This window comes from Nothobranchius furzeri, chromosome 15 (assembly GCF_043380555.1).
Source record: "Nothobranchius furzeri strain GRZ-AD chromosome 15, NfurGRZ-RIMD1, whole genome shotgun sequence".
Taxonomy (NCBI): Eukaryota; Metazoa; Chordata; class Actinopteri; order Cyprinodontiformes; family Nothobranchiidae; genus Nothobranchius; species Nothobranchius furzeri.
In genome coordinates this window covers 58,837,863-58,860,198 of record NC_091755.1, presented here as the reverse complement: position 1 = coordinate 58,860,198, position 22,336 = coordinate 58,837,863, and the positions used below count along the sequence as shown (strand labels likewise).

Sequence of the window (22,336 nt, the reverse complement as noted above, 5' to 3'; positions counted from 1 at the left end):
CGATTTCTGCCCTCTTCTTTCCTTCCAATCCGGTGCACAGTGTCGACGATGTACTCCAAATTATCCGACCATTCTGGGGCAATCTTGGCGAGAATTTTAATCACCTCTTTTCTGATATCTTCATCCATGCGTTCTTTCATTCCTTTAATCCTTAGATTCCATCTTCGTGAGTACCGGTCTCGTTCTCTTGCCTTTTCTTTGAGGTCATCAACTTCTCTCCGTAAGGTTGAGGCTTCCTTCTCCAAGCCCGCAATTTTATGTTTACAATCACGGACTTCCGCTGCATTGAACTCAATGGACTCAGCAAGACTGGCAATCAACGAGGCATTCTCAGATAACTTGTTGTTAATGTCCGCCATTTTGTCATCTTGTTTATCAAATCGCACGTGGAGAGCTTGAATAGCTACCAGGATGTCGCTCGCTGTGGGACTGGGTCTAGCAATCTTTCTCGGATGGTCACCTTTAGACGGAGTCGAGAGAAGCAAATCATTCATTTCCTCCAGATTTCTTTTTTCCCCGCCGCCACTTTCAAGCTCCATGTCTGAAAGGCAGTAGTCGTGGTCATCCGCAGCTGAAGCCAAGTCTTTTATATTATCATTCTGGGAAGACTTGCTTTCCTTTTTGTCCTTCTTCTGTTCTTTCGGCATCTTTGTGAAGTCCGCGTAAGGTTTTTGAGGGAACAAAGCACCAAAAAAGGAGGGATAAAAGGTACCTTGCACCAGAGCTAAGTTAAGGACAGCCGCTTAGTTCGCCATCTTGCCGTCACTCTGTTGCGGACAACTTGTCCGCGCCGCCCCACGCTATGCCTCGTAAAAGTTGGTGGATTGACCAATTGGTAATAATACACTCTGGGCTGGACCAATAGCCAGAGGTCTGATGCACCCGCCAGTTGTTTGTGAATCTCAGTAAACAGACAGACGAGCTTAACAAAATGGAGAACAAAAAACGGAAAGGAGGAGCGGAGAAAATTCGACTAAAAAAGAAACTGGCCCTTCAGGCTGATGCTGGCACGTGTTAAAATCTCACAGTTGTTTGGTAGTGAAGGTTCAAGTAAAATCAATTTAGGAAGTGATGGAGCCTCAGGCCCAGCGACAGGTTGGAGAAGAAAAGAGGGAGGAGGAGGAGAAACCCGAGCCGGTGTTGTGCCATAAATTGACTCGCTGCCAAAAAATGATTAGCCACCGCGGGATCGCGCACGGTTAGGTAATTGCATTTCTAGACAAAATTCCCCAGGATTTCGCCCTAAAACTCAGCATATCTAGCAATATGGACATTCAGAAAGCAAAGATAACCTCTTCCGGTACTTAAATAGATGTTTATCGCGGATATTAGTGTGGCAGTGTTTGTGGCAGCCTGCGCGGGAGCACGAGGACATGCTTGTGGAAAGAGGGAGGAAGATGTGGCAGTCTGAGCATCCACAATGTCCCGATAGATTGTGCGCCCTGGCTACTTGGCCAAAAAGATGTCCTTTTGGCTGACTGGTTAGAGCGTATGACTTTCACCCGGGAGTCTGGGGATCGAATCCCGCCCGGGCACTCCTTTCTGCACCTTGCCACATTAGTTTTTCCAGTTCGGAAGTTGTTTTAAGTGTTGCTATTTATCTTAAACGTTCACAATGAGGATATATTAATCCTTTTTGCAATATTTGCGATTGAAAGATGGTTTGTGCCACAAACTTTGTGGTAAGAACTGGCTTTCTTTATGTTACAGCCTTGATACTAAAAAAATAAATAAACAATGTAAAATGGTACCCTGTATTGAATGTAAACGTTGTATAAATGGAAATAAACAATTCTCCAGCGATTTCATTTTTTCCCCTTCCTTTCTTTAGTCCACTTGACATGGAGCCACGGTTAACTAGTTTGGGGCACATTTTTACTTGAAAAAAAGTATTTAAAATGATCAAGCTTTGGCTTTAATGACACTGTGTAGGTTGCTATCTATACATTACGTTGCTCTATTTAAAAGTAACAAGATAAAAGCACTTCAGCACATAAAATTAAGATTGTCACGTGCCAAATAGACTACACCCTCCCGTTTACCTATAAGAAATGCCTCAAAATATCTTTAAATTCTTTATTGATGATTTAATTGTAGACAACTAAAATGGCATTTTACTTGCCAAAAAGTGATTGAATCACTAAGATTTTCATGGAGGCTAAAATTGACCAAATAAGGGTTTTTTGTATTATCTGTTGATGTTACTGTACTCATACTGCCTACTGTGTCATCAAAAACACCCCAAAAATGACACACAAAAAAAAAAAAAGAAAGAAAAGAAGATAATTTCCCTTGCCAAAAATTGATTACAGTGTCCTGGTCACCTGTAAAGGGTTACATTTACCTAAATATTACTTTATTTATTATTTCTTGATGTTATTAGTGCCATCACAGGATGCTGGGTGTCTTTCACATTCATAAACACTTCAAAAATGGCAACAAATGATCATTTCCCTTGCCAAAAATTGATTACAGTGTCCTGGTCACGTGTAAAGGGTTAAATTGACCTAAATATTACCTTATTTATTATCTCTTGATGTTATTAGTGTCATCACAGGATGCTGGGTGTCTTCCACATTCATAAACACAGAGTCCTGGTCACCCATAAAGGCTTAAATTGGCATAAATATTACTTCATTTATTATGATGCTGGGTGTGTTCCACAATCATATTCGAATAAACGTGAAAATATTCTGTCCGAATATCTGTTTCTTGTTATAAATATAACAGCTAGAAGGATTTACAGTTAAAATAGGAGAAACACGTGACTCCCCAGGAAGGGTCGTAACACCACTTGCCTCATGCACATAAGTGAACAAATCAAAGCAGCATGGAGACACGCCATCTCCAACCACCTCTCAGGCAGCAGCCTGCACTCCCAAGTTCTACACGTCACCAGAACATAAACAACCGCAACACAATAAAAGCAGTGTTATACAAAATGGAAGGCCTGTAGTGTTTATTCTCTAACAGTAACGACTTATCAATTTTTGGAGGAATTTATTTGAGAATTTTTTGGTTTTTATTAATTGTGCAATAGAAAAGTAATCGCTAGATTAATCATCTAAATAGTCATTAGAATAGTCGACTATTCGATAAAATAATCGTCAGAATAATCATTTTAAAAATAATCAGTTACCCCCAACCCTACTTTTTAGAATACCAGGATAGGAAGGATGGTGTAGGTTTACGTTTATTAGATTGATACATAAATATTACCAATAAGAAAGTGTACGTTGGTGTGTGTCAGAAACAGCGTAAGGCTTAATGTCTTTTCCAAAAAAAAAAACAGGTGATGGGCCGGTCTCCAGTCAAAATGCCCGGGCTGAATTTTTGTCCCAGTCCAGCCCTGGTCACCCAAGTCTCACAAGTCTGCATCGATGCAGACTTGGGTGACGTGTGGATCAAGGGCGCGATTAACTTCCGCACTCGAGAATCGGGACATCCTACGCACTCGCACCCCTGGTCGGGATCGCGCAATTGAAGGGTGCTGGTGTAGAAGTGTTGGGATTAGAACTGTTTTCTTGCCTTGAAATGGTGAATTAGCGCCCTCTCGTGGCATGAAACAGCGCAGCAAGTGGGGAACATGAGTAGCTGCCCTCCAGCGTCTGAAAACTGGTACTACAGTTCTGTTCTTTTTAATCATTTTTATAAATATTTAGCCTCCTTGTCTTAATAAAGCTTCTAAAAATAAATCTGTTTTGTATCTAGCTGCTAATAGCTCCAGCTGTAGCTTGTTGGTTTCATCTGGATGAATACAGATAATTAAAGGAGATTTGTTTAGTTTTAGTAGTTAAGTAGTTAGAAGACTGTGGAGAGGCTGAGGTGTGTGATTCTTCTATAATTATAACTGACTTTATGGTTATAAAACATCCTCTGGTCGACCTTTCCTAAACATCTGGACCATTATCCCAGTCTAGCTCCATCCTCTATGCAATGCTGAAAGACCTGAACTACCCATAATTGACAGATGACTTCACAACTCTGTTTTAAAACAGCTTTTAATGCATTATCACAAAGCTAATAAAACGTTTGTGTTAGACTCAAATATAAAATTGTATTTTACAAATAGACTGAGTTACAATACATGAGTGTCTATTGATCCAATGTAATTTTATTGTAGAAAAAAGTAACCATTACTGTCATATAAAGCAGAAGTCTGGATTCTGTGCATACAATACAGTAATGTATTATCATATTATAGATTTTTAAGTTGAGTCAGTTACAGTCTTTCTAAGACAGAGATAGATTCTTGTAACAGTTAAAACTACGTAGTCAAAGGAAGACTGGATCCACAAGATGCTGATTAAATGATAAAAATGGCTGCAACACATTACCACCTATAGATAAACATGAAAATAGAGTAAGAAACATATCTAATGTCAAATGATGTGCTATTTAAGAAAAAAAAAAGGTCATTTCCTTCAAATAATTGGCTTTTTTAAATGTCAATAGGGACATAACATTTTAAAAAAGAGGGCTCTGAGGGCGGGTACGCGACACCCAACACCGTCCCACTGGAGGAGGCCATGGACTTTTGTTGACGCCAGTCTGGAACCAGCTGGACCCGCGCTAGCTAGCTGCCCTGACACGGAGCAGCTTAGCTGCGCGGGATCCTCACACTTGTCCTTGGAGGCTGCAGACCTTCAGGCTCCCGAACGGGACCTGAACCTACACCTCCAGGACACCCACACACCGCTCCCTCCCATCCGAGCGTTGCTCCAGGAGCTGCCCGCCGTCATCTCGGCAGCAGCGAGCTTCAAAGGACTGACGGTTCCCGCTCCAGACCCTGCTTAGTCGGACGTCTTGGTGGGCAGGTTTGGCGCAAAACCGACTCGCTGCCCTGACCCAGTGTTCACGCCGTTCCCAGCAGCCATGGAGTACTGGAACGGCTCCAGAGCCGAGCCCACCCGGCTCAGGGCTCCTGTGTCCTCCTACAAGTCGATCACTAAGGTGGAGAAACTCACCGAGCATGGCTTCAAGGTGGTTCCGGGGTGCTCCAAGTGCCTGACGACGGCGCTGCAGCCGTTACGCACAGCGGGCTTGAGGATCCTGTTCTATTTAGACGACCTGCTCCTCCTGGCCCATTCTCAGACGGAAACGGAGTCGCAAACGAGGACGCTGGCACTGCATCTGATCACTCTGGGCTTCTCCATAAACTGGGAGAAGAGCTCCGTGTTCCCATTCCAGTCCATCGTGTTCCTGGGCGTGGCCCTGGACTCTGGCTCCATGACAGCCTGTCTCTCCCGGGAGAGAGCAACGGACTTGAATGCCCTGACCCACCGTGTACGACCACAGTGCACAGTCACGGTGCTGTCGGTAAGGAGACTTCTGGGCATGATGGCGGCGGCCCACGTTGTGGTGCCGCTCGGTTTATTACACGAGGCACATTCAACACTGGTTCAATCACCTCAAGGTGGACCCCATATGCCACAAAAGGCGCATGACACTCGTCCCTTCTTCAGTGAAGGGAGACCTGCAGCACTGGTCAAACCCCGACACCCTGCAGCAGGGGGTTCCTCTCGGGCAAGTGACGTCACACGTGTCTGTGTTCATGGATGCATCCCTGTCGGGGAGGGGGGGCACGTGCTTATCCCATTCTGTGGGCGATCAGTGGCCGCCCCAAACGAAAGTCCACATAAACCTTCTGGAGCTCATGTCAGTGCAGAATGTGACCCTACATTTCGCCCCCCTCCTCCGGGACTAGCATGTCCTGATCCACACGGACAACCAAGTCGCTGCAGCCTACATAAATCGCTAGGGTGGGACTCGATCAGCCTCACTCCTGAGCGTGGCCAGGGAGTTATTGTGCTGGGCTCAAGCCAACCTCATGTCAATCAGAGCTGTGTACATTCCGGGAATCCTGAATGTAGGTGCGGACATCATGTCCTGGGGGGGGTGGGGGTCCACGTCACTCGGGAGTGGCGGCTCCATCCCGACCTGATATCTCAGGTCTGGACCAAGTTCGGATGTGTGGCTGTGGACCTGTTTGCATCTCGCGAGAACACACAATGCCCCCTGAGATTTTCTCTCAGACCACAAGATCTTCCACCACTGGGGGTGGACACCTTTGCTCACAAACCCTGGCCCGAACTCTTACTCTACGCTTTTCCTCCAGCCCCTCTGATCCCCCAGCTTCTGGACCGGATCAGATCGGAAAAACTCTCGAAAATCTTGGTGGCTCCCCGTCGCACCTCAGCGTCCTGGTTTCTAGATTTGCAGACGCTGTTGGCGGCGCGTCCTTGGAAGATCCCATGGAGGGTCGACGCGCTCTTGCAGGCGGGGGGGTAGATAACGTACCCCCCGGTCCTGGGCCTGCACCTGTGGGTTTGACCGCTGAACGGTCTCATCTGGAAGCATTGGGATTAACATCCGATGTGGTTCAAACCATTTAATCTTCTCGCGCCCCCTCCACTGTAGCTTCTTATTCTGCAAAGTGGGATGCTTTTCAGCGTGGGTGCCAGGACCAACAGGATGACCCGCTGCCGTGTCCCTTGGCCAGCGTGTTGTCATTTTTACAGATGTTGATGGACAAGGACCTGGCCTTCAGCACTGTAAAATCCTACGCGGCTGCTGTTTCTTCTTGCCACCAAGGGTTCGGGGATAGGTCTGTTTTCAGCCACCCCCTAAAGCCTGATTCATGTTGTTTACAGCGCCGACTCCGACACCGGCCAAAATATGATACCCGGCTGTTAAGTGAATACAGGCCAATATTAGAGGATTTATGGTATGTAAGGTTTTACCATCTTCCTATCTCAGACATTTATGTACACATACAGTCAGAAATCTGCACACTTTTAATCAGTTTTTCCCACATTTTCCACCGTCTTCATTCAATCAGCAGAAGAAACAGAAAAGAAAGGAAATCTGACTGTTCGGTGACATAGAATGCAAAAGTCAAGGTCCCCAACTGTAATCACATTACAGAGCAGCAACAAGTAGCAGGATAGTCGTCTGTGTGAACCTTGAACTCGTTTCCATAAACAAAGTAAATGTGTGTTTGTTCTTTCCACAAGTAGGTGACCTTTGTGACTGGGATCAGCTCGATGGTTTGACGCTGCAGACAAAAAAGTTAAATGAGAATTTTATATCTTTAAAAAGCTTTTGATCAGCATAGTGTGGTATTAAAAGAACATAAAAACCTGTTGCAGAATGCGTGATGTCTGGGAGTATTTGCCCTGGTGTTCACTGACAAGGCGCTGTGAAGCCTGCATTATTGCAGAGTCTGGAAAGCCCAACACTGGACACACCTGCCAGCCGCAGAAATGTTTGGATTAATCATAATCACTGTTTTAAACTATAACTTAGTTCACTTTGAGTGAAGTAATAGCATGTAACTTTAACAGGTCAGTACTCATAGCAACGGCTGCTTTTACTCTCCATTTAATTTACAGGTCCTTCTCAAAAATTAACATATTGTGATAAAGTTCATAATTTCTGTAATGTACTGATAAACATTAGACGTTCATATGTATTAGATGCATTACACACAACTGAAGTAGCTCAAGCCTTTTATTGTTTCTAATATTGATGATTTTGGCATACAGCTCAGGGCTGCGCAGTGACGCAGTGGTTAGAGCTGTTGCCTTACAGCAAGAAGGTCCTGGGTTTGCTTCCTAGCCTGGGATCTTTCTGCATGGAGTTTGCATGTTCTCCCTGTGCGTGCGTGGGTTCTCTCCGGGTACTCCGGCATCCTCCCACCGTCCAAAAACATGACTGTTAGGTTGATTGGTCTGTCTAAATTGTCCTTAGGTGTGAGTGTGTGTGTGCATGGTTGTTTGTCCTGTGTGTCTCTGTGTTGCCCTGCGATGGACTGGCTCTCTGTCCAGGGTATACCCCACCTACTTGCCTGTTGACTGCTGGAGATAGACACCAGCTCCCCTGCGACCCTACGTGGACTAAGCAGGTTCAGAAGATGGATGGATGGATGATGGCATACAGCTCATGAAAACCCAAAATTCCTATCTCAAAAAATTTGCATATCATGAAAAGGTTCTCTAAATGAGCTATTAACCTAATCATCTGAATCAACTCATTCACTCTAAACACCAGCAAAAGATTCCTGAGGCTTTTAAAAACTCCCAGCCTGGTTCATTACTCAAAACCGCAATCATGGGTAAGACTGCTGACCTGACTGCTGTCCAGAAGGCCATCATTGACACCCTCAAGCAAGAGGGTAAGACACAGAAAGAAATTTCTGAAGGAATAGGCTGTTTCCAGAGTGCTGTATCAAGGCACCTCATTGGGAAGTCTGTGGGAAGGAAAGTGTGGCAGAAAAACCTGCACAACGAGAAGAGGTGACCAGACCCTGAGGAAGATTGTGGAGAAGGACCGATTCCAGACCTTGGAGGACCTGTGGAAGCAGTGGACAGAGTCTGGAGTAGAAACATCCAGAGCCACCGTGTACAGGCGTGTGCAGGAAATGGGCTACAGGTGCCGCATTCCCCAGGTCAAGCCACTTTTGAACCAGAAACAGCGGCAGAAGCGCCTGACCTGGGCTACAGAGAAGCAGCACTGGACTGTTGCTCAGTGGTCCAAAGTATTTTTTTTTTATTAAAGCTAATTTTGCATGTCATTCGGAAATCAGAGTCTGGAGGAAGACTGGTCAGAGGGAAATGCCTAAATGCCTGAAGTCCAGTGTCAAGTACCCACAGTCAGTGATGATCTGGGGTGCCATGTCAGCTGCTGGTGTTGGTCCACTGTTTTATCAAGGGCAGGGTCAATGCAGCTAGCTATTAGATTTTGGAGCACTTCATGCTTCCATCTGCTGAAAAGCTTTATGGAGATGAAGAATTCATTTTTCAGCACGACCTGGCACCTGCTCACAGTGCCAAAACCACCGGTAAATGGTTTACTGACCATGGTACTACTGTGCTCAATGGGCCGACCAACTGTCCTGACCTGAACCCCATAGAGAATCTGTGGGATATTGTGAAGAGAAGGTTGAGAGATGCAAGACCCAACACTCTGGTTGAGCTTAAGGCTGCTATCGAAGCATCCTGGGCCTCCATAACACCTTAGCAGTGCCAAATGGGCTAGGACTGCCCCTGTTTGGCTGTTTACCTTTAGAGTATAAAACAAGGAGTTTGACGCAGCAGTTTTATCGATCACCTTTGTACGTTTTAAACTACAATCAAACTGGAATTAGTTTATTTGGTAACATCTTAAAAATAACATACTCAGTGTGGCATGATGTCTCAAGATATTTCCGATATGTAAATGACTCTTAGCTATATTTAACTTACTTTAGCTTGGCGACCCTTAACCTTCTGTTTATAACCTGGCTGTCATTCCAGACCAGGACGTGTCCTTTAACTCTCAAATAAAACATTACTAGAACTTCCTTCGGTCATCTGTGTAATACCGCTAAAATAAGGAACACCCTGACCCAAAGGGATGCAGAAAAACTAGTGCACACAAGAATTACTTCCAGACTCGATCGTTTAAATTCTCCACTATCCAAATTATTATTATTTTTTTTTTTTGCTAGCGATCATCTCTCCTAATTTTTTAGCTTTTACTTCTTTGAAATAAAAAAAACGCTTGACCTCATAGGTGGAGCGTTACAAATAGGTAGGGACTGTTTTTATCTAAATATTCAAACATTTATGTGTATATTTTCTCACCTCTCCCACATTAAAGAAACAACATCTCAGACCCTTGAAATAAGGTTTATGTACTTCTCCAGCATCGTAAGACTTTAACGTTGAACAATCGTGGGTGCCCGGCCCGTTGCAAGACAAGTACTGTAATTTCGTTCCTCTGTCCTTCTATGTTTGTCTCTGTCCCTTTCCAGTCCTCTCAGATCCTAGTCTGGTTCCTTTATATGAGAAAATTTTGCCTAAATGTCACTGTGATTATTTTAATAGTAAAAGTTTGTTTTACCATGAACTGAGAGTCTCTGAAAAGCATTTTGCCAGACACCTCGCTGAAGTTGTCTACGTGAAGTCCACTTGACTGTTCTACAACATGAGCATCTGTGTTGTTAGTCCTGCAAAATAAAAACAAAACTACTTCCAGCTGTCAAGAAATAATTAACAAAAGCTCACCGACTGAAATGTTGATTACTTTAATAGCAGACTATTCTCGTAAGGTTTTGATTAAATAATTTAAAAGATGGGTACCATTTGACTGTGAGTTTAATGAAGACCAGTAGCTGCTGTTTTCCATGGCACACATCACAGCTCTTCAATCCTCGTCCTTGACAATGACTGCAACTGTGAGAGATGTTTTACAATCGATCAGCTTATTGGGATGTAAGATATCAATATGGCAACATATCGTGATATTTTTTCCAGCGATACATCAAAATTGAAAAGCCATGTATCAAATTTTTGGGAAGAATTTACATGCAAACATTTGTGTATTTTCTTTTCTTTTGGTGCAATTCAAACGCCGACCACTAGTTTGCAGCAGTGTGCAATCCACCATTGAAATGTAAATCCCTCTATGATAGTTCAGACACCTCATGTTAAACATATTAAGTATCAGTTTGGACTATTTATTGAATTTTCCTATGATAAATTTAGTCTAAAAAAATCACCAATGTCGTCTGACTGAATGTATCGTGATTTATTCTATCGTCTCCCAAGCATCGTGATACTTATCGTATCACCATAATTTCACCAATACACATCCCTATCAACTTATAAACATGACAGTCTGCACTGTTATTATGTTTCTCTGTTATTGAGGTCTATGGATGCTTGCACACAGGACGCTGTATGCACTGTGGTCACGACAAGAAATAAACCCTGAGTACAGAAATGTGACAATACAGTACCAATGGGCTCAATATTTTTGGCTGGAAAACAGGATAAAATCCATGAAGTAGCTTTTAGGTTTATCAGTTCCAGCTTAAAGTTGTATCTATCAGATTGTGAGAGAAAAGCTCTGCATTACTGCCTCCATCATGTTCATCACACACAGAGCAATTTAACTTCCTGTTGCCATGCTATACAAGACTTTTTGAATAAGGTAATGATGTAATACTAAGTCCTGTGCACCACACCACTACTGCTTCATATGAAAATAACGCCTAATGCATACTTTTCTCTCCCTCTCCCACTACAGTGATGGCATTGCTCATTCCCATGACGGTAACCACATCCATTGCACACCCAACAAACTTTCTGTGGAGGAAAAAAAAAACACTGATGCCATTTCAGTTTAAAAAAACGTGTAATTTAACTCAGTGAGCACTGTGGAAAAATACTTACATTACCAGCACCTGTACAGTCTTTGCAGGGTTTGTGCCCAGTTCCAAGACAGTTGTGGCAGGCCTGCAGATTAAGTCACTTATCAGAGAAAATGTCTTGCAGGTGTTTCATTTTTATTTGGTAACCATCCCCCCATAAAACATCATCGTTGAGGTGATTTACCTTCACGGAAGATGTGTAGGGAACTTTGATTTGCTGCTTGCCTTCAGCAAAAAAGGTAGGTGTTTTTGAAGGAATGTCCCAAGCTCCTGGAGGTGGCTGGGTAAAGGCATCAACAGGCTGACCTGATCCAGATGTAATGTTATCAAAGAGGAACTTTGACATTTTAAAAACTGAAGCAGCCTTATGACATCACAAGTCCACATTAGCCTTGCTTGCTCAGTTCTGAGTAGTTTTATAAAAGTATTTTCACAGAACTATTATTTATGTGTTCAATTTAATTGTGATACCGTCTTGCTTTATACTTTATATTCAAAAATTCTAATAATAGTAATTCTGGGTTACAGACCACAAACAGAAAATGCAAAGAATAAGTGAACATACCATTGTATGGTTCATGGCTCCACTCCGTGGACCTTGATTCAGTAAATGTTTCCAGGGTGTACTAAAATATAAAAGAACAAACTAAAATAAAATATATGTGCTCTATGCAGGTAAAACGACTCAAAACCCAAGGATACGAGGCATGAATTTGAACTGAATTTGAATTATTGTTTGATTCTTCCGGCTCTTGGAGAGTTCAGACGCTTTTTTCCTCCTCTCCTCTCTATCTTATCCCAAGTCTCTGTGTCTGTGTTTGGGTGTACGGAGCTTCTGCATTTTTTCTGGAAACTGGAAATTATTAAAAATGGATCTGGTCAGTTGGTCTCTCAACGCGATTGACAAAATTTTTTCAACGATGAGAACAGGAGAAGGGGCTCCCGGATGCCCCTCTGGGACAGAGCCAGCTGGGCATATCATGGACTCCTGGAAACAGTGGAACCTGGTCTGCCTCTCTCAGCTGTCTGTAGAGGATTCTGGAGACGTCTGGATATTCGCGGTGTTGGTGTCAGGTTTCTTGCTGTTTGGCCTGAGCGGTTACCTGGCTTACCGGAAAATTAATGAACTTTCGAGGAATATTGACTCAATCCCAGAGCTCAGGGATGGATTACACCGCACTGTGAATGCACAAACTCATATAATTGTCGAGATTAGGGATGCACCGATCAGGTTTTTTGCTGCCGATCACCGATACCGAAATCAAAGAATGCTGATTACCGATACCGATCACCGATACCGATCACGTGGATTGGCCAGAAAATTTCTACAACATTATAATGAGTGCTACAAACAACATAATATGGGAATCAAGGAAATGTAACCTAATCTAAAATGGTCTGTATTAGGATTGTCACGGTGTGAAAATTTGACCTCACGGTTATTGTGACCAAAATTACCACGGTTTTCGGTATTATCGCGGTATTTTTTTTTACGTGCTAATTTTCACACAATTAAATAAACCCTGTATGTCAGGAAATATTGTCCTCAGTTTGTGTCTAAATTTTGCCTAAAATGTGTTATTTTGTAATTATGTTGTTTATTTGTTTACATTTTTTCCCCTTTAGTCTTTAAAATACCAATATTTGCCCATAACTTCTTATTTTATGTCTGTTTGATGTCATCATTTTAAAAATATTAGATCAGATGATACTCAGTACTCAAGTAGCCTTCTAATCAGATACTTTTTACCCTTACTTGAGTAATAAACCCTATATCAGGAAAATATTGTCCTCGGTTTGTGTCCTTCCAGTGAGCTTTGCAGATGTGGGGAAAATGTCATCAGGCAGTAATCATTGTTAAATTCATAATTATTCTCGGAGAGAGACCAACTCTTGTCTGCCCCTGGGAGCCCCGTAATGCATAGCGTCATTTCAACATGGGGGTGTCCGTGTCACAGTTTATATGCAGGTAGCGGCACTGCGGCTGCTTTATATAGCGACTCGCTGCATTCTCCCTCAACCCAAATCCTCGGATCACGCATTTTAGCTAAAACGCTAACGTTAACTAGCCTTGCGTTGACTGTAGAGTTGTGGGTGATGGTCACGCAGATGTGTCATGAGATTTGAAGCGTTGCTGCCTTTCACAGACACTTTTTCTACACGTGCTGCAAACAGGATAGCCGTCTTCTATAAACTCCCTCGGCATTCTTCAAATATCTAAAATATGCCCGTACTTCCTACTTTGTCTTCTTTGAGGGATAATGAATGTCCTCCTGAGCGCTGCTGTCTCCTCCTTTGACCATTATTTCAGCTTTAGCTTCAAGAAAGTTTTGGTTGTAAACAACAAAGCGCGCATGTGCCGCCGGCAACTTCAGCAGATGATACGGTGGCTGGTAAGGGTCACCCCGCCTACACCACAGCCACGGTAAACCCACCAAGATAATATAGTTTTTAAAAAACAAGACAGTTATTATTATTGTCAACTTTTTTTTGCACCGGGGTTTACCGCTACACTGGTTACCGTGACAACCCTACCTGATCGGTCTGCTTTGATCTATTTTGAAAACTCCGATCAAAACCGATAGGGGCGCTATCGGCCGATTACGATCAAATGCCAATCCATCGGTGCATCCCTAGTCGAGATGAGTCGTAAGCTTGGAACTTTGGCCGAGATTCAGGCTCTGGCACAGAAGGTGGACTTGATCAAGGAGAAAGTGGATGGATCAGCACGGTTGGGAATAGATTAATTTACGCCATTATTGGATTTAGAGGGGTTGAGGAACAACAGAACTTTAAGACAGAGAGGAAATTATCTCTGTCTGGCCCAAAACAAGTTCTTATCTGAATCTGGTGTCCTTGAGCCTGTGAGGCGGAAGTGATTACTCCCCCTCAGAAGAAATGTGGAATGCTGCTGTTGCCATGAAAACTCTGTCTCCCTATCCCAGCCTGGGCCGGACTGAGATCGGTGAAGGCCGTGGAACCGTTTCCAAGAGTCACTGTGCTTTCTAACCCAATTACCTCCCTCCCCTGTCCAAACGGAGGTGACGAGCGCTGCTCATCACAGCTGCATGCACTGATGTGAGGAGAGTCCTCAACCCTACCTCCCCACCTAGTGGACACTTATGTTGTGTAATGTCTGAAGTATGTTTCATTTCTGTCCGAGGTGTTTTTTGCATAGCAAAGCTGCCCTCCCTGTGGAGGGTAACTCTGAAGTAGGGTTGTCACGATACTAAAATTTCAAACTCGATTCGATACTTGAAAAAAAACTCGGTGCTCGATTTCGATACTATTTAAAAACACCAATTTATTGAACAAGTTTATTCAAAAAATAACATTCCTCAATTTATATTGCAAAAATTAAATGTTAAGAATTAAGTGTATAAAGTGCTTAAACCTTTCAAGTATCAGCATTTTTTAAAATGTGCATACAAAAACTGGCGAAAGTTAACACTTTAAATCATGAATTGTCTCACTATATATACACTATTTGCAGAGTGATGTTTTGCTGCTTAAACTCTGTTTAAGTTGCATTTTTGTCATAAGCTGTAATACCATATGTTTTGTTCTGTACTTTTGAACAACTCTGTTGGTCAATAAAGGGAGAAAATGAATTTCTCCACAGTAGGACAAAGGTACATCTAATCTTAATAAAAACAGATTGGCGCACGGCAGTGACGTCATTAAAAGCGCCGGTTAGATTAGCCGTGGCTAGTCTGTTCACGCCTAGAAATCCCAGACTCACTCCAAACGAACAGGGGAATCATGTTAATGATTCCTAACAAAACCTTTCGACATTGAGATATTTTGGTGCAGATAATGTCTTATTTCGAGGCTGCACCATGGGTGCCTGTCCGCACCTGTTATATGGATATACACTGATGGCGATTCGCCGATGGATCTAAATACCCCGGGGAATCCAAGTAGCACCAATGTTGTCAGCGTGAGTAAACAAACGTACTGCATGCTAGAAATTAAGTCCGGGTTGCAATAAACGGGAGTTTTCCTTTAAGCACATAAGCGTGAATATACAACTACGTGTCGGACTTTGTATGCTAATTAAGTTGGGCTGTGAAGCGGCTCGCAAATTTGCTGTTTATGTTTTTGTTTATTTATTTGGCAGACAAAACTTGGATCGAAGACAACTCGCGTGGGAAATTGTAATGTAGCCATGCGGCGTCTTCTTCTTCTGTTTGGCTGGGAGGCGGAGGCCGCTTTACGGCATCTGGCTGTCGTGCGTGTCGGTGTACTTGAAGAATGCTGTGTATAATAGTCCATAATATCGATACCACAGGGATGGAATATCTAATTTAGATCCCACTTTTAGCATCGATTTATATCTAGGTATCAATTTTTTTGACAACACTACTCTGAAGTGCCTTTTTTTCCTCCACCTGACTCAGTCCTCATATAAACCCTCTCATCTCTATTAAGGTAGCGCGACTCGGGTTGCAAATGACCACAGTCACCAATTCTTGTCATGTGTCTATGTCTAAGTATGTCTGATCTCAGAATTGTGTGTACTGAAACTCTAATTTCCCTCTGGGATTAACAAAGTATCTTTGAATTTGAATTGAATTGAATTAAAAGTGCTGAACAGAAAATAGACAAACCCTGTATGTATTGAATGCCTCCATTCCGGTGATAACACAATCCTTTGCTGGAGCAGGACTGTAACAGCATTTACTGGAAGCATAGAGAACAAAGGCTTCCCGGGCCGTGTCTTCACTTATAGATGGGATACTGCCAGGAGCGAAGAGACGTTAAACAGTTTATTGCATAAAGGCATTAAGCTGAATAACTGAAACTGCTTAAAATTAAAAGTTGTTTTTGTAATATCCACAGCTTCCATGTTAGAAGAGACAACAAAAAAGAGTGATTACTTCCAGTGTGGCTGTTCAGGTCCGGGCATAGGCTGAGGAGCCGGGAAAGCAGGCATAGGAGGTGGCAGGAATCCACCTAAAGACAGTAAAAGTCTGTTTGTGGCAGGTTGATTTTTTTTTTTTTTGTGCTTCAGCAGTTAATCCTAATTTATAAATCCATCCATCCATTCTCATCTGCTTAGATGGGGTTAGGTCGAAGATGCAGCAGCCTAAGCTGAGCGGCCCAGACTTCCCTTTCCCCAGCCACTTGGGCTAGCTCTTCCAGGTGAATCCCAAGGCATTCCCTGGCCAGCTGAGAGACGTAGTTCCTCCAACATGTCCTGGGTCTTCCTTTAGGCCTCCTTCTGGTTGGACGGTCCCGGAAAACCTCACCAGGGAGGCGTCCAGAATGCATCCTAATCAGATGCCCGAGCCACCTCAACAGGTTCCTCACAATGTGGAGGAACAGCGGATCTACTCCAAGCCCCTCACTGATGACTGAGCTTCTCACCCAATCTCTAAGGGAGTGCCCAGACACCTTGTAGACAAAACTAATTTCAGCCACTTGTATTCACAATCTCAATCTTCTGGTCATTTCCCAAAGCTCATGACCATAGGTGAGAGTTGGAATGTAGATCAACCAGTAAGTCAAGAGCTTCACCGTCTGGCTCAGCTCTCTCATCACCACAAAAGACTGGTCAGCCTGTCGATCTTGTGCTCCAGCTTTCCCTCACTCATGAACAAGACTAGCCTGACCAGCCAGCCCCATATTTTAACTCATTCACTGCTAGCCGTTTCCTGATTGCTAAAGGCCTTCGCTGCCAGCATTTCTCACGGTTTTTACTGTTTTTTTAGTCACAGAATGTTGCACGCTAGGATGATGTTGATGCAAAAACAACCAAAACAAAGAGAAGACACCTTTATCATCAGGAAGAATCCGCGTGTTTCGAGTATTATCCATTCTTTCATAATACGTTGTTGAATTTTGATCGGCAGACGCTTTTCCGGTTCGCGCCTCACCTTTTTTTACAGGAACGGCCCAAAACGATCTCCTAACACATGGATTTTCTGCTTCCTGATCATGTGACGTGTGACGTATGCGGATGAAGATCGGCTTCAGAGCTGAGATGTTTGTTCTCTTTGCGCGGGGGCTCGTTCCTATGCCCAAACAGTAAAAAAAATGCAAATGACGACAGTCGTCATTGGCAGTGAACGGTTGGATCTAAAATGACGACTTTAGTCGTCAATGGCAGTGAATGAGTTAATAACCCCACCCCCTGAGAATTCTACGGTCTTGGATTTAGAGGAGCTGATTCTCATTCCAGCTGCAAACCGCTCCAACGAAAGCTGGAGATCATGGTTTGATGATAAACACCTTAGCTGTGCTTGTAAATCCTGTCTATAAAAGTTATGAATCAAATTGGTGACAAAGGACCCGCAGAGTCCACCTCTCAACAGAAACGAGCTCGACTTACTGCCGGCAATGCGGACCAAGCTCTGACACCGGTTGTAAAGGGCCTGTGATAACAGCCTGTACCAAGGGGCCTGGTACCCAATACTCCCAGAGTACTCTCCACAGCCCCCCCCCCCCCCCCCCCCGAGAGACATGGTTGGTTGGGCCAACTCCCACACACCCTCCAGGACCCTCCTAAGGGTAACTATTTATAAATGATAATGATAATCATAGACTTTAACTATAGCGCTGAAGTGATGATTTAAATTATATAGTAAAATACAAATGTTAAGTATATATTCTCATATAAATACAAAAAAAAACTATTTATAAATACTAAGTCAACAACAGTCACGTTAACCCTTCTGAGAGTAAATACATGACAGAGCTTTTGCATTGGGTTAAATTATATTTTAGAAGTTTATCTATCAAAATTGTGTTTAACGTGGAGAACGGAGTATTGCAAAATAATCCATGACAACACATCGATTTCAAATGAAATAGTTTTTGAGTGCACCAAACAACAGCTGAGCTAACCTAAGTGAAATCCTGTTTGAGTCATAACATGGGAAACTCATTGTAAAACAATTACTTCACTCATCAATTCCTGTAGTATAAAAGCTCTGTTGAGCAACAGAGACCCACATTCAGTTGACAAGCTCTAAGACAGCCATTCCTCACGTTCCTCATTTTCCTCCTCCTGCTCCTTCACATCACCACACAAACATGCAAATTAGGCCTTGTGAGGGGGTGTGGGGGGGGGGGGCATGTCTCAGCCTCACCCCGAGTGCCGGTGCCCACTTCCAATTTTAAGCTGCACCTAGACACTGAGGGTTCTGGGGTAAGCTGGGTCATGTGGTGGTGTCAGTTGGCCTAGGCCAGATGATATCAGATGATCGCTCTCCCAAAACATCTCTCAAGTGGACATGGTCTAGTCTACATGGAAAAACATGTAGACTATGACAATCTGCATATTCCTGTTAGAAAAGACAAAGCTCCTCAAACTGAACAAGTTCAGTTTCCTTCCTGTGAACCTACTGGATGACTGAGAACCTGCAACAAAAATCTCCACTGATTTTGTTGTTTTATTTCTTTAAATTAGAAAAACATTATTTGATATTTGTGGTGAATTGTGAAGACTTTTGGTTATTGCGTTTCTGATGCATAATGAAGCATGTCTGTTTTTACTGTACCTCCTCCTGCCATAGTCCCTTCATACCCAGGCATGTTGTCAAACATGCTGGCAGGAGGTGCGCTCGGGCCATAGGGCTCTACCGCGGGTGGGGCCATCATTGCTACAAGAAAACAAATCTAGTTCAGACACACATAGACAAACACTCAAATCTTGTAAATATATCAAAATTATCAAGCATAATAAGGTGCATGTGTAAAGAAAAGCAAATAACCCGCCTCAAATGCCCCCAGTTTTAAATCAAACTGATACCTCTAATAGTGTGTTCGATTTGTCCTCGGAACTTGGAAATCCCCACCTCCGAGTAGGAAAAATCAAATGAAACGCCCCGCCGCGTCGGATCTCCCAGTCAGAAACTCGGAAATGTTTCACAACCCCGACTTCGAGATCCAAAATGGCAGCTCTCCGTATCAACAACAGTAGTTTTGATTGAAATGTGTTTATTTTACAAGACGCACTTATAAGAGTGTGCCTAATTCAATGTTATACAGTGGGGCAAAAAAGTATTTAGTCAGCCACCGATTGTGCAAGTTCTCCCACTTAAAATGATGACAGAGGTCAGTAATTTACATCATATGTACACTTCAACTGTGAGAGACAGAATGTGAAAAAAAAATCCATGAATTCACATGGCAGGATTTTTAAAGAATTTATTTGTAAATCAGGGTGGAAAATAAGTATTTGGTCACTTCAAACAAGGAAAATCTCTGGCTCTCACAGACCTGTAACGTCTTCTTTAAGAAGCTTTTCTGTCCTCCACTCGTTACCTGTATTAATGGCACCTGTTTGAACTCATTATCTGTATAAAAGACACCTGTCCACAGCCTCAAACAGTCAGATTCCAAACTCCACTATGGCCAAGACCAAAGAGCTTTCGAAGGACACCAGGAAAAGAATTGTAGACCTGCACCAGACTGGGAAGAGTGAATCTACAATAGGCAAGCAGCTTGGTGTGAAAAAATCAACTGTGGGAGCAATTATCAGAAAATGGAAGACATACAAGGCCACTGATAATCTCCCTCGATCTGGGGCTCCACGCAAGATCTCATCCCGTGGGGTCAAAATGATCATGAGAACGGTGAGCAAGAATCCCAGAACCACACGGGAGGACCTGGTGAATGACCTGCAGAGAGCTGGGACCACAGTAACAAAGGTCACCATCAGTAACACACTACAATGGCAGGGAATCAAATCCTGCAGTGCCAGACGTGTTCCGCTGCTGAAGCCAGTGCATGTCCAGGCCCGTCTGAAGTTTGCCAGAGAGCACATGGATGATACAGCAGAGGATTGGGAGAATGTCGTGTGGTCAGATGAAACCAAAGTAGAACTTTTTGGTATAAATTCAACTCGTCGTGTTTGGAGGAAGAAGAATACTGAGTTGCATCCCAAGAACACCATACCTACTGTGAAGCATGGGGGTGGGAACATCATGCTTTGGGGCTGTTTTTCTGCTAAGGGGACAGGACGACTGATCCGTGTTAAGGACAGAATGAATGGGGCCATGTATCGTGAGATTCTGAGCCTAAACCTCCTCCCATCAGTGAGAGCTTTGAAGATGAAACGTGGCTGGGTTTTCCAACACGACAATGATCCCAAACACACCGCCCGGGCAACAAAGGAGTTGCTCCGTAAGAAGCATTTGAAAGTCCTGGAGTGGCCTAGCCAGTCTCCAGACCTCAACCCCGTAGAAAATCTGTGGAGGGAGTTGAAAGTCCGTGTTGCTCGGCGACAGCCCCAAATCATCACTGCTCTTGAGAAGATCTGCATGGAGGAATGGGCCAAAATACCAGCTACTGTGTGTGCAAACCTGGTAAAGACCTATAGTAATCATTTGACCTCTGTTATTGCCAACAAAGGTTTTGTTACTAAGTACTCAGTTGAATTTTTGTTATTGACCAAATACTTATTTTCCACCCTGATTTACAAATAAATTCTTTAAAAATCCTGCCATGTGAATTCATGATTTTTTTCACATTCTGTCACTCACAGTTGAAGTGTAGCTATGATGAAAATTAATGACCTCTGTCATCATTTTAAGTGGGAGAACTTGCACAATCGGTGGCTGACTAAATACTTTTTTGCCCCACTGTATGTCGCCTGCAACTCCAAGCTGAACAATTTAAAAGTGTTGTTTTAGATCGTCTTTGTCTCTCTTCGAATGTTTCTTGAAGATGAGCTTTAAGTGTGTGTATGAGTCGTCTGTTTGTTTTCGAGGGTGTCGCCTTATTGGAATCCCGACTTCTCCGTCTCCAGCAATCAGGACGCTGTTAACTCGGGTGTGACGTCATTCCTAGTTCTGAGTTTCGACTTCCAAGGAAAATCGAACGCACCGTTATTCTCAGGACACAGAAATTAGGATAGTAAAGTAACGAGAGGAACTCAACTTGCCCCTCCGTGAACATCCTGCCAGTTTCTAGTCAGCTATGGTAGTTAAAACTATTACATCCGTATGGAGCCATTAACTCAAATATACAATTAGGAATGCCGCGGGCGTCTGCGTGACGTCATCAACACACGGAAAACAAGTCATTAAGTAAAAAAGAAAAGCTCATCTATCATTTTGTGCAAATCGCTGTAAATATCGTTTATTCATCTTACCAGGGGCTCCCGTTGCTGCTGGTGCGTAACCCGCGTTCACAATCCCATAGTTTCGGGTATCACTGGAAATCACGGAAAACGAAAGTTAGACAGAAGGTTAAATTAATGAAGATTAAATAAAAGAAACCGTCTCTCACTCTAATAAGGGCTGATAATCCATGTCACACCGACTTGAGGTCGCTAACAGCAAACTGAATCCGTGCTCTCTTCTAACGACACTGAGGAAATGAATATCTGACGCTCACGAGGCTGAAGTTGGCTTCCGATTACAGCTTCCACATCTTGAAAATATGATTGTAGAATAATCATAAACAGGTCTGAATAGTCTAGGGGCTGTACTTCTTGAGCTACGGCTGTTCCAGTGTTGGCCAGATGCTGAAAAAACTCATAAATCTGTCTTTGTTGAAGTTTCACAAATCAGAGAAAGGTTTCACAAGTCCCAAACAAGGTTGAGTGCAATCTGCTATTATTGTAGAATAATCTAGAACAGGTTTGAACAGTGTGGCTGTTGTAGTTTTTGAGCTACAGCTGTTCCATCGTTGGTCAGATGCTGAAAAAACGCATAAATATGGCTTTGTTGAAGTTTCACAAATCAGGGAAAGGTTTCAAAAATCCCACACTGTGTTTTTTATCTGCTTTTATAGTAGAATAATCTAGAACAGGTGTGAACAGTGTGGGTGTTGTAGTTTTTGAGCTAGAACAGATTAAAGATGGTCATAGTAGAGAAAAATTGGGTGTAATGGTCTAGCCGTTTCCCGAATCGGAAGGTGGAATCGTAAACTAACTTCAGCCTCGTATGATGCTCGTCATGTGACCAAAAAGTTATTTTACCATTAACCACGTGTTCATGAACTTCCACCCTTCTCTGACAGGAATTAATTAATTATTTTACTTATTTGGGTTACTCGTTGGATTTAATTGGAAACTCAAACTTAGAACATCTGTTCATGAAGTGCGCAGCAATGCCAAAGAAGTGGATTTGAAACCGTCTCCGTTTTTGTGCACATAAACGCAATAAAACGTGCTCGATGAGGAAC

At 43.1% G+C, this 22,336-nt stretch overlaps 1 protein-coding gene across 1 annotated transcript; it reads right to left on the bottom strand.

Moving 5' to 3' along the window:
• Positions 1-6,779: 6,779 nt before the first annotated feature.
• Positions 6,780-21,572, bottom strand: ssuh2rs1 (ssu-2 homolog, related sequence 1). Its single transcript, XM_015968111.3, has 13 exons — positions 21,437-21,572; positions 21,300-21,361; positions 18,703-18,804; positions 16,078-16,153; positions 15,808-15,937; positions 11,763-11,823; positions 11,382-11,503; positions 11,220-11,282; positions 11,050-11,132; positions 10,125-10,217; positions 9,886-9,991; positions 7,143-7,250; positions 6,780-7,057 (listed from the first exon to the last, which is right to left on the bottom strand). The coding sequence occupies exons 1-13, from the start codon at positions 21,457-21,459 to the stop codon at positions 6,917-6,919; spliced, it is 1,170 nt and encodes a 389-aa protein (XP_015823597.3). The 5' UTR covers positions 21,460-21,572; the 3' UTR covers positions 6,780-6,916.
• Positions 21,573-22,336: the final 764 nt, after the last annotated feature.

Excerpts from the sequence above, each read along its gene's own strand:
- ssuh2rs1 (XM_015968111.3), bottom strand. The coding sequence starts at position 21,459 with ATGGATTATCAGCCCTTATTAGA. Across the intron at positions 18,805-21,299 it reads AGCAGCAACGGGAGCCCCTG|CAATGATGGCCCCACCCGCG; the intron begins GTAAGATGAATA and ends GTTTTCTTGTAG. Across the intron at positions 9,992-10,124 it reads ATTAAACTCACAGTCAAATG|GACTAACAACACAGATGCTC; the intron begins GTACCCATCTTT and ends TTTATTTTGCAG.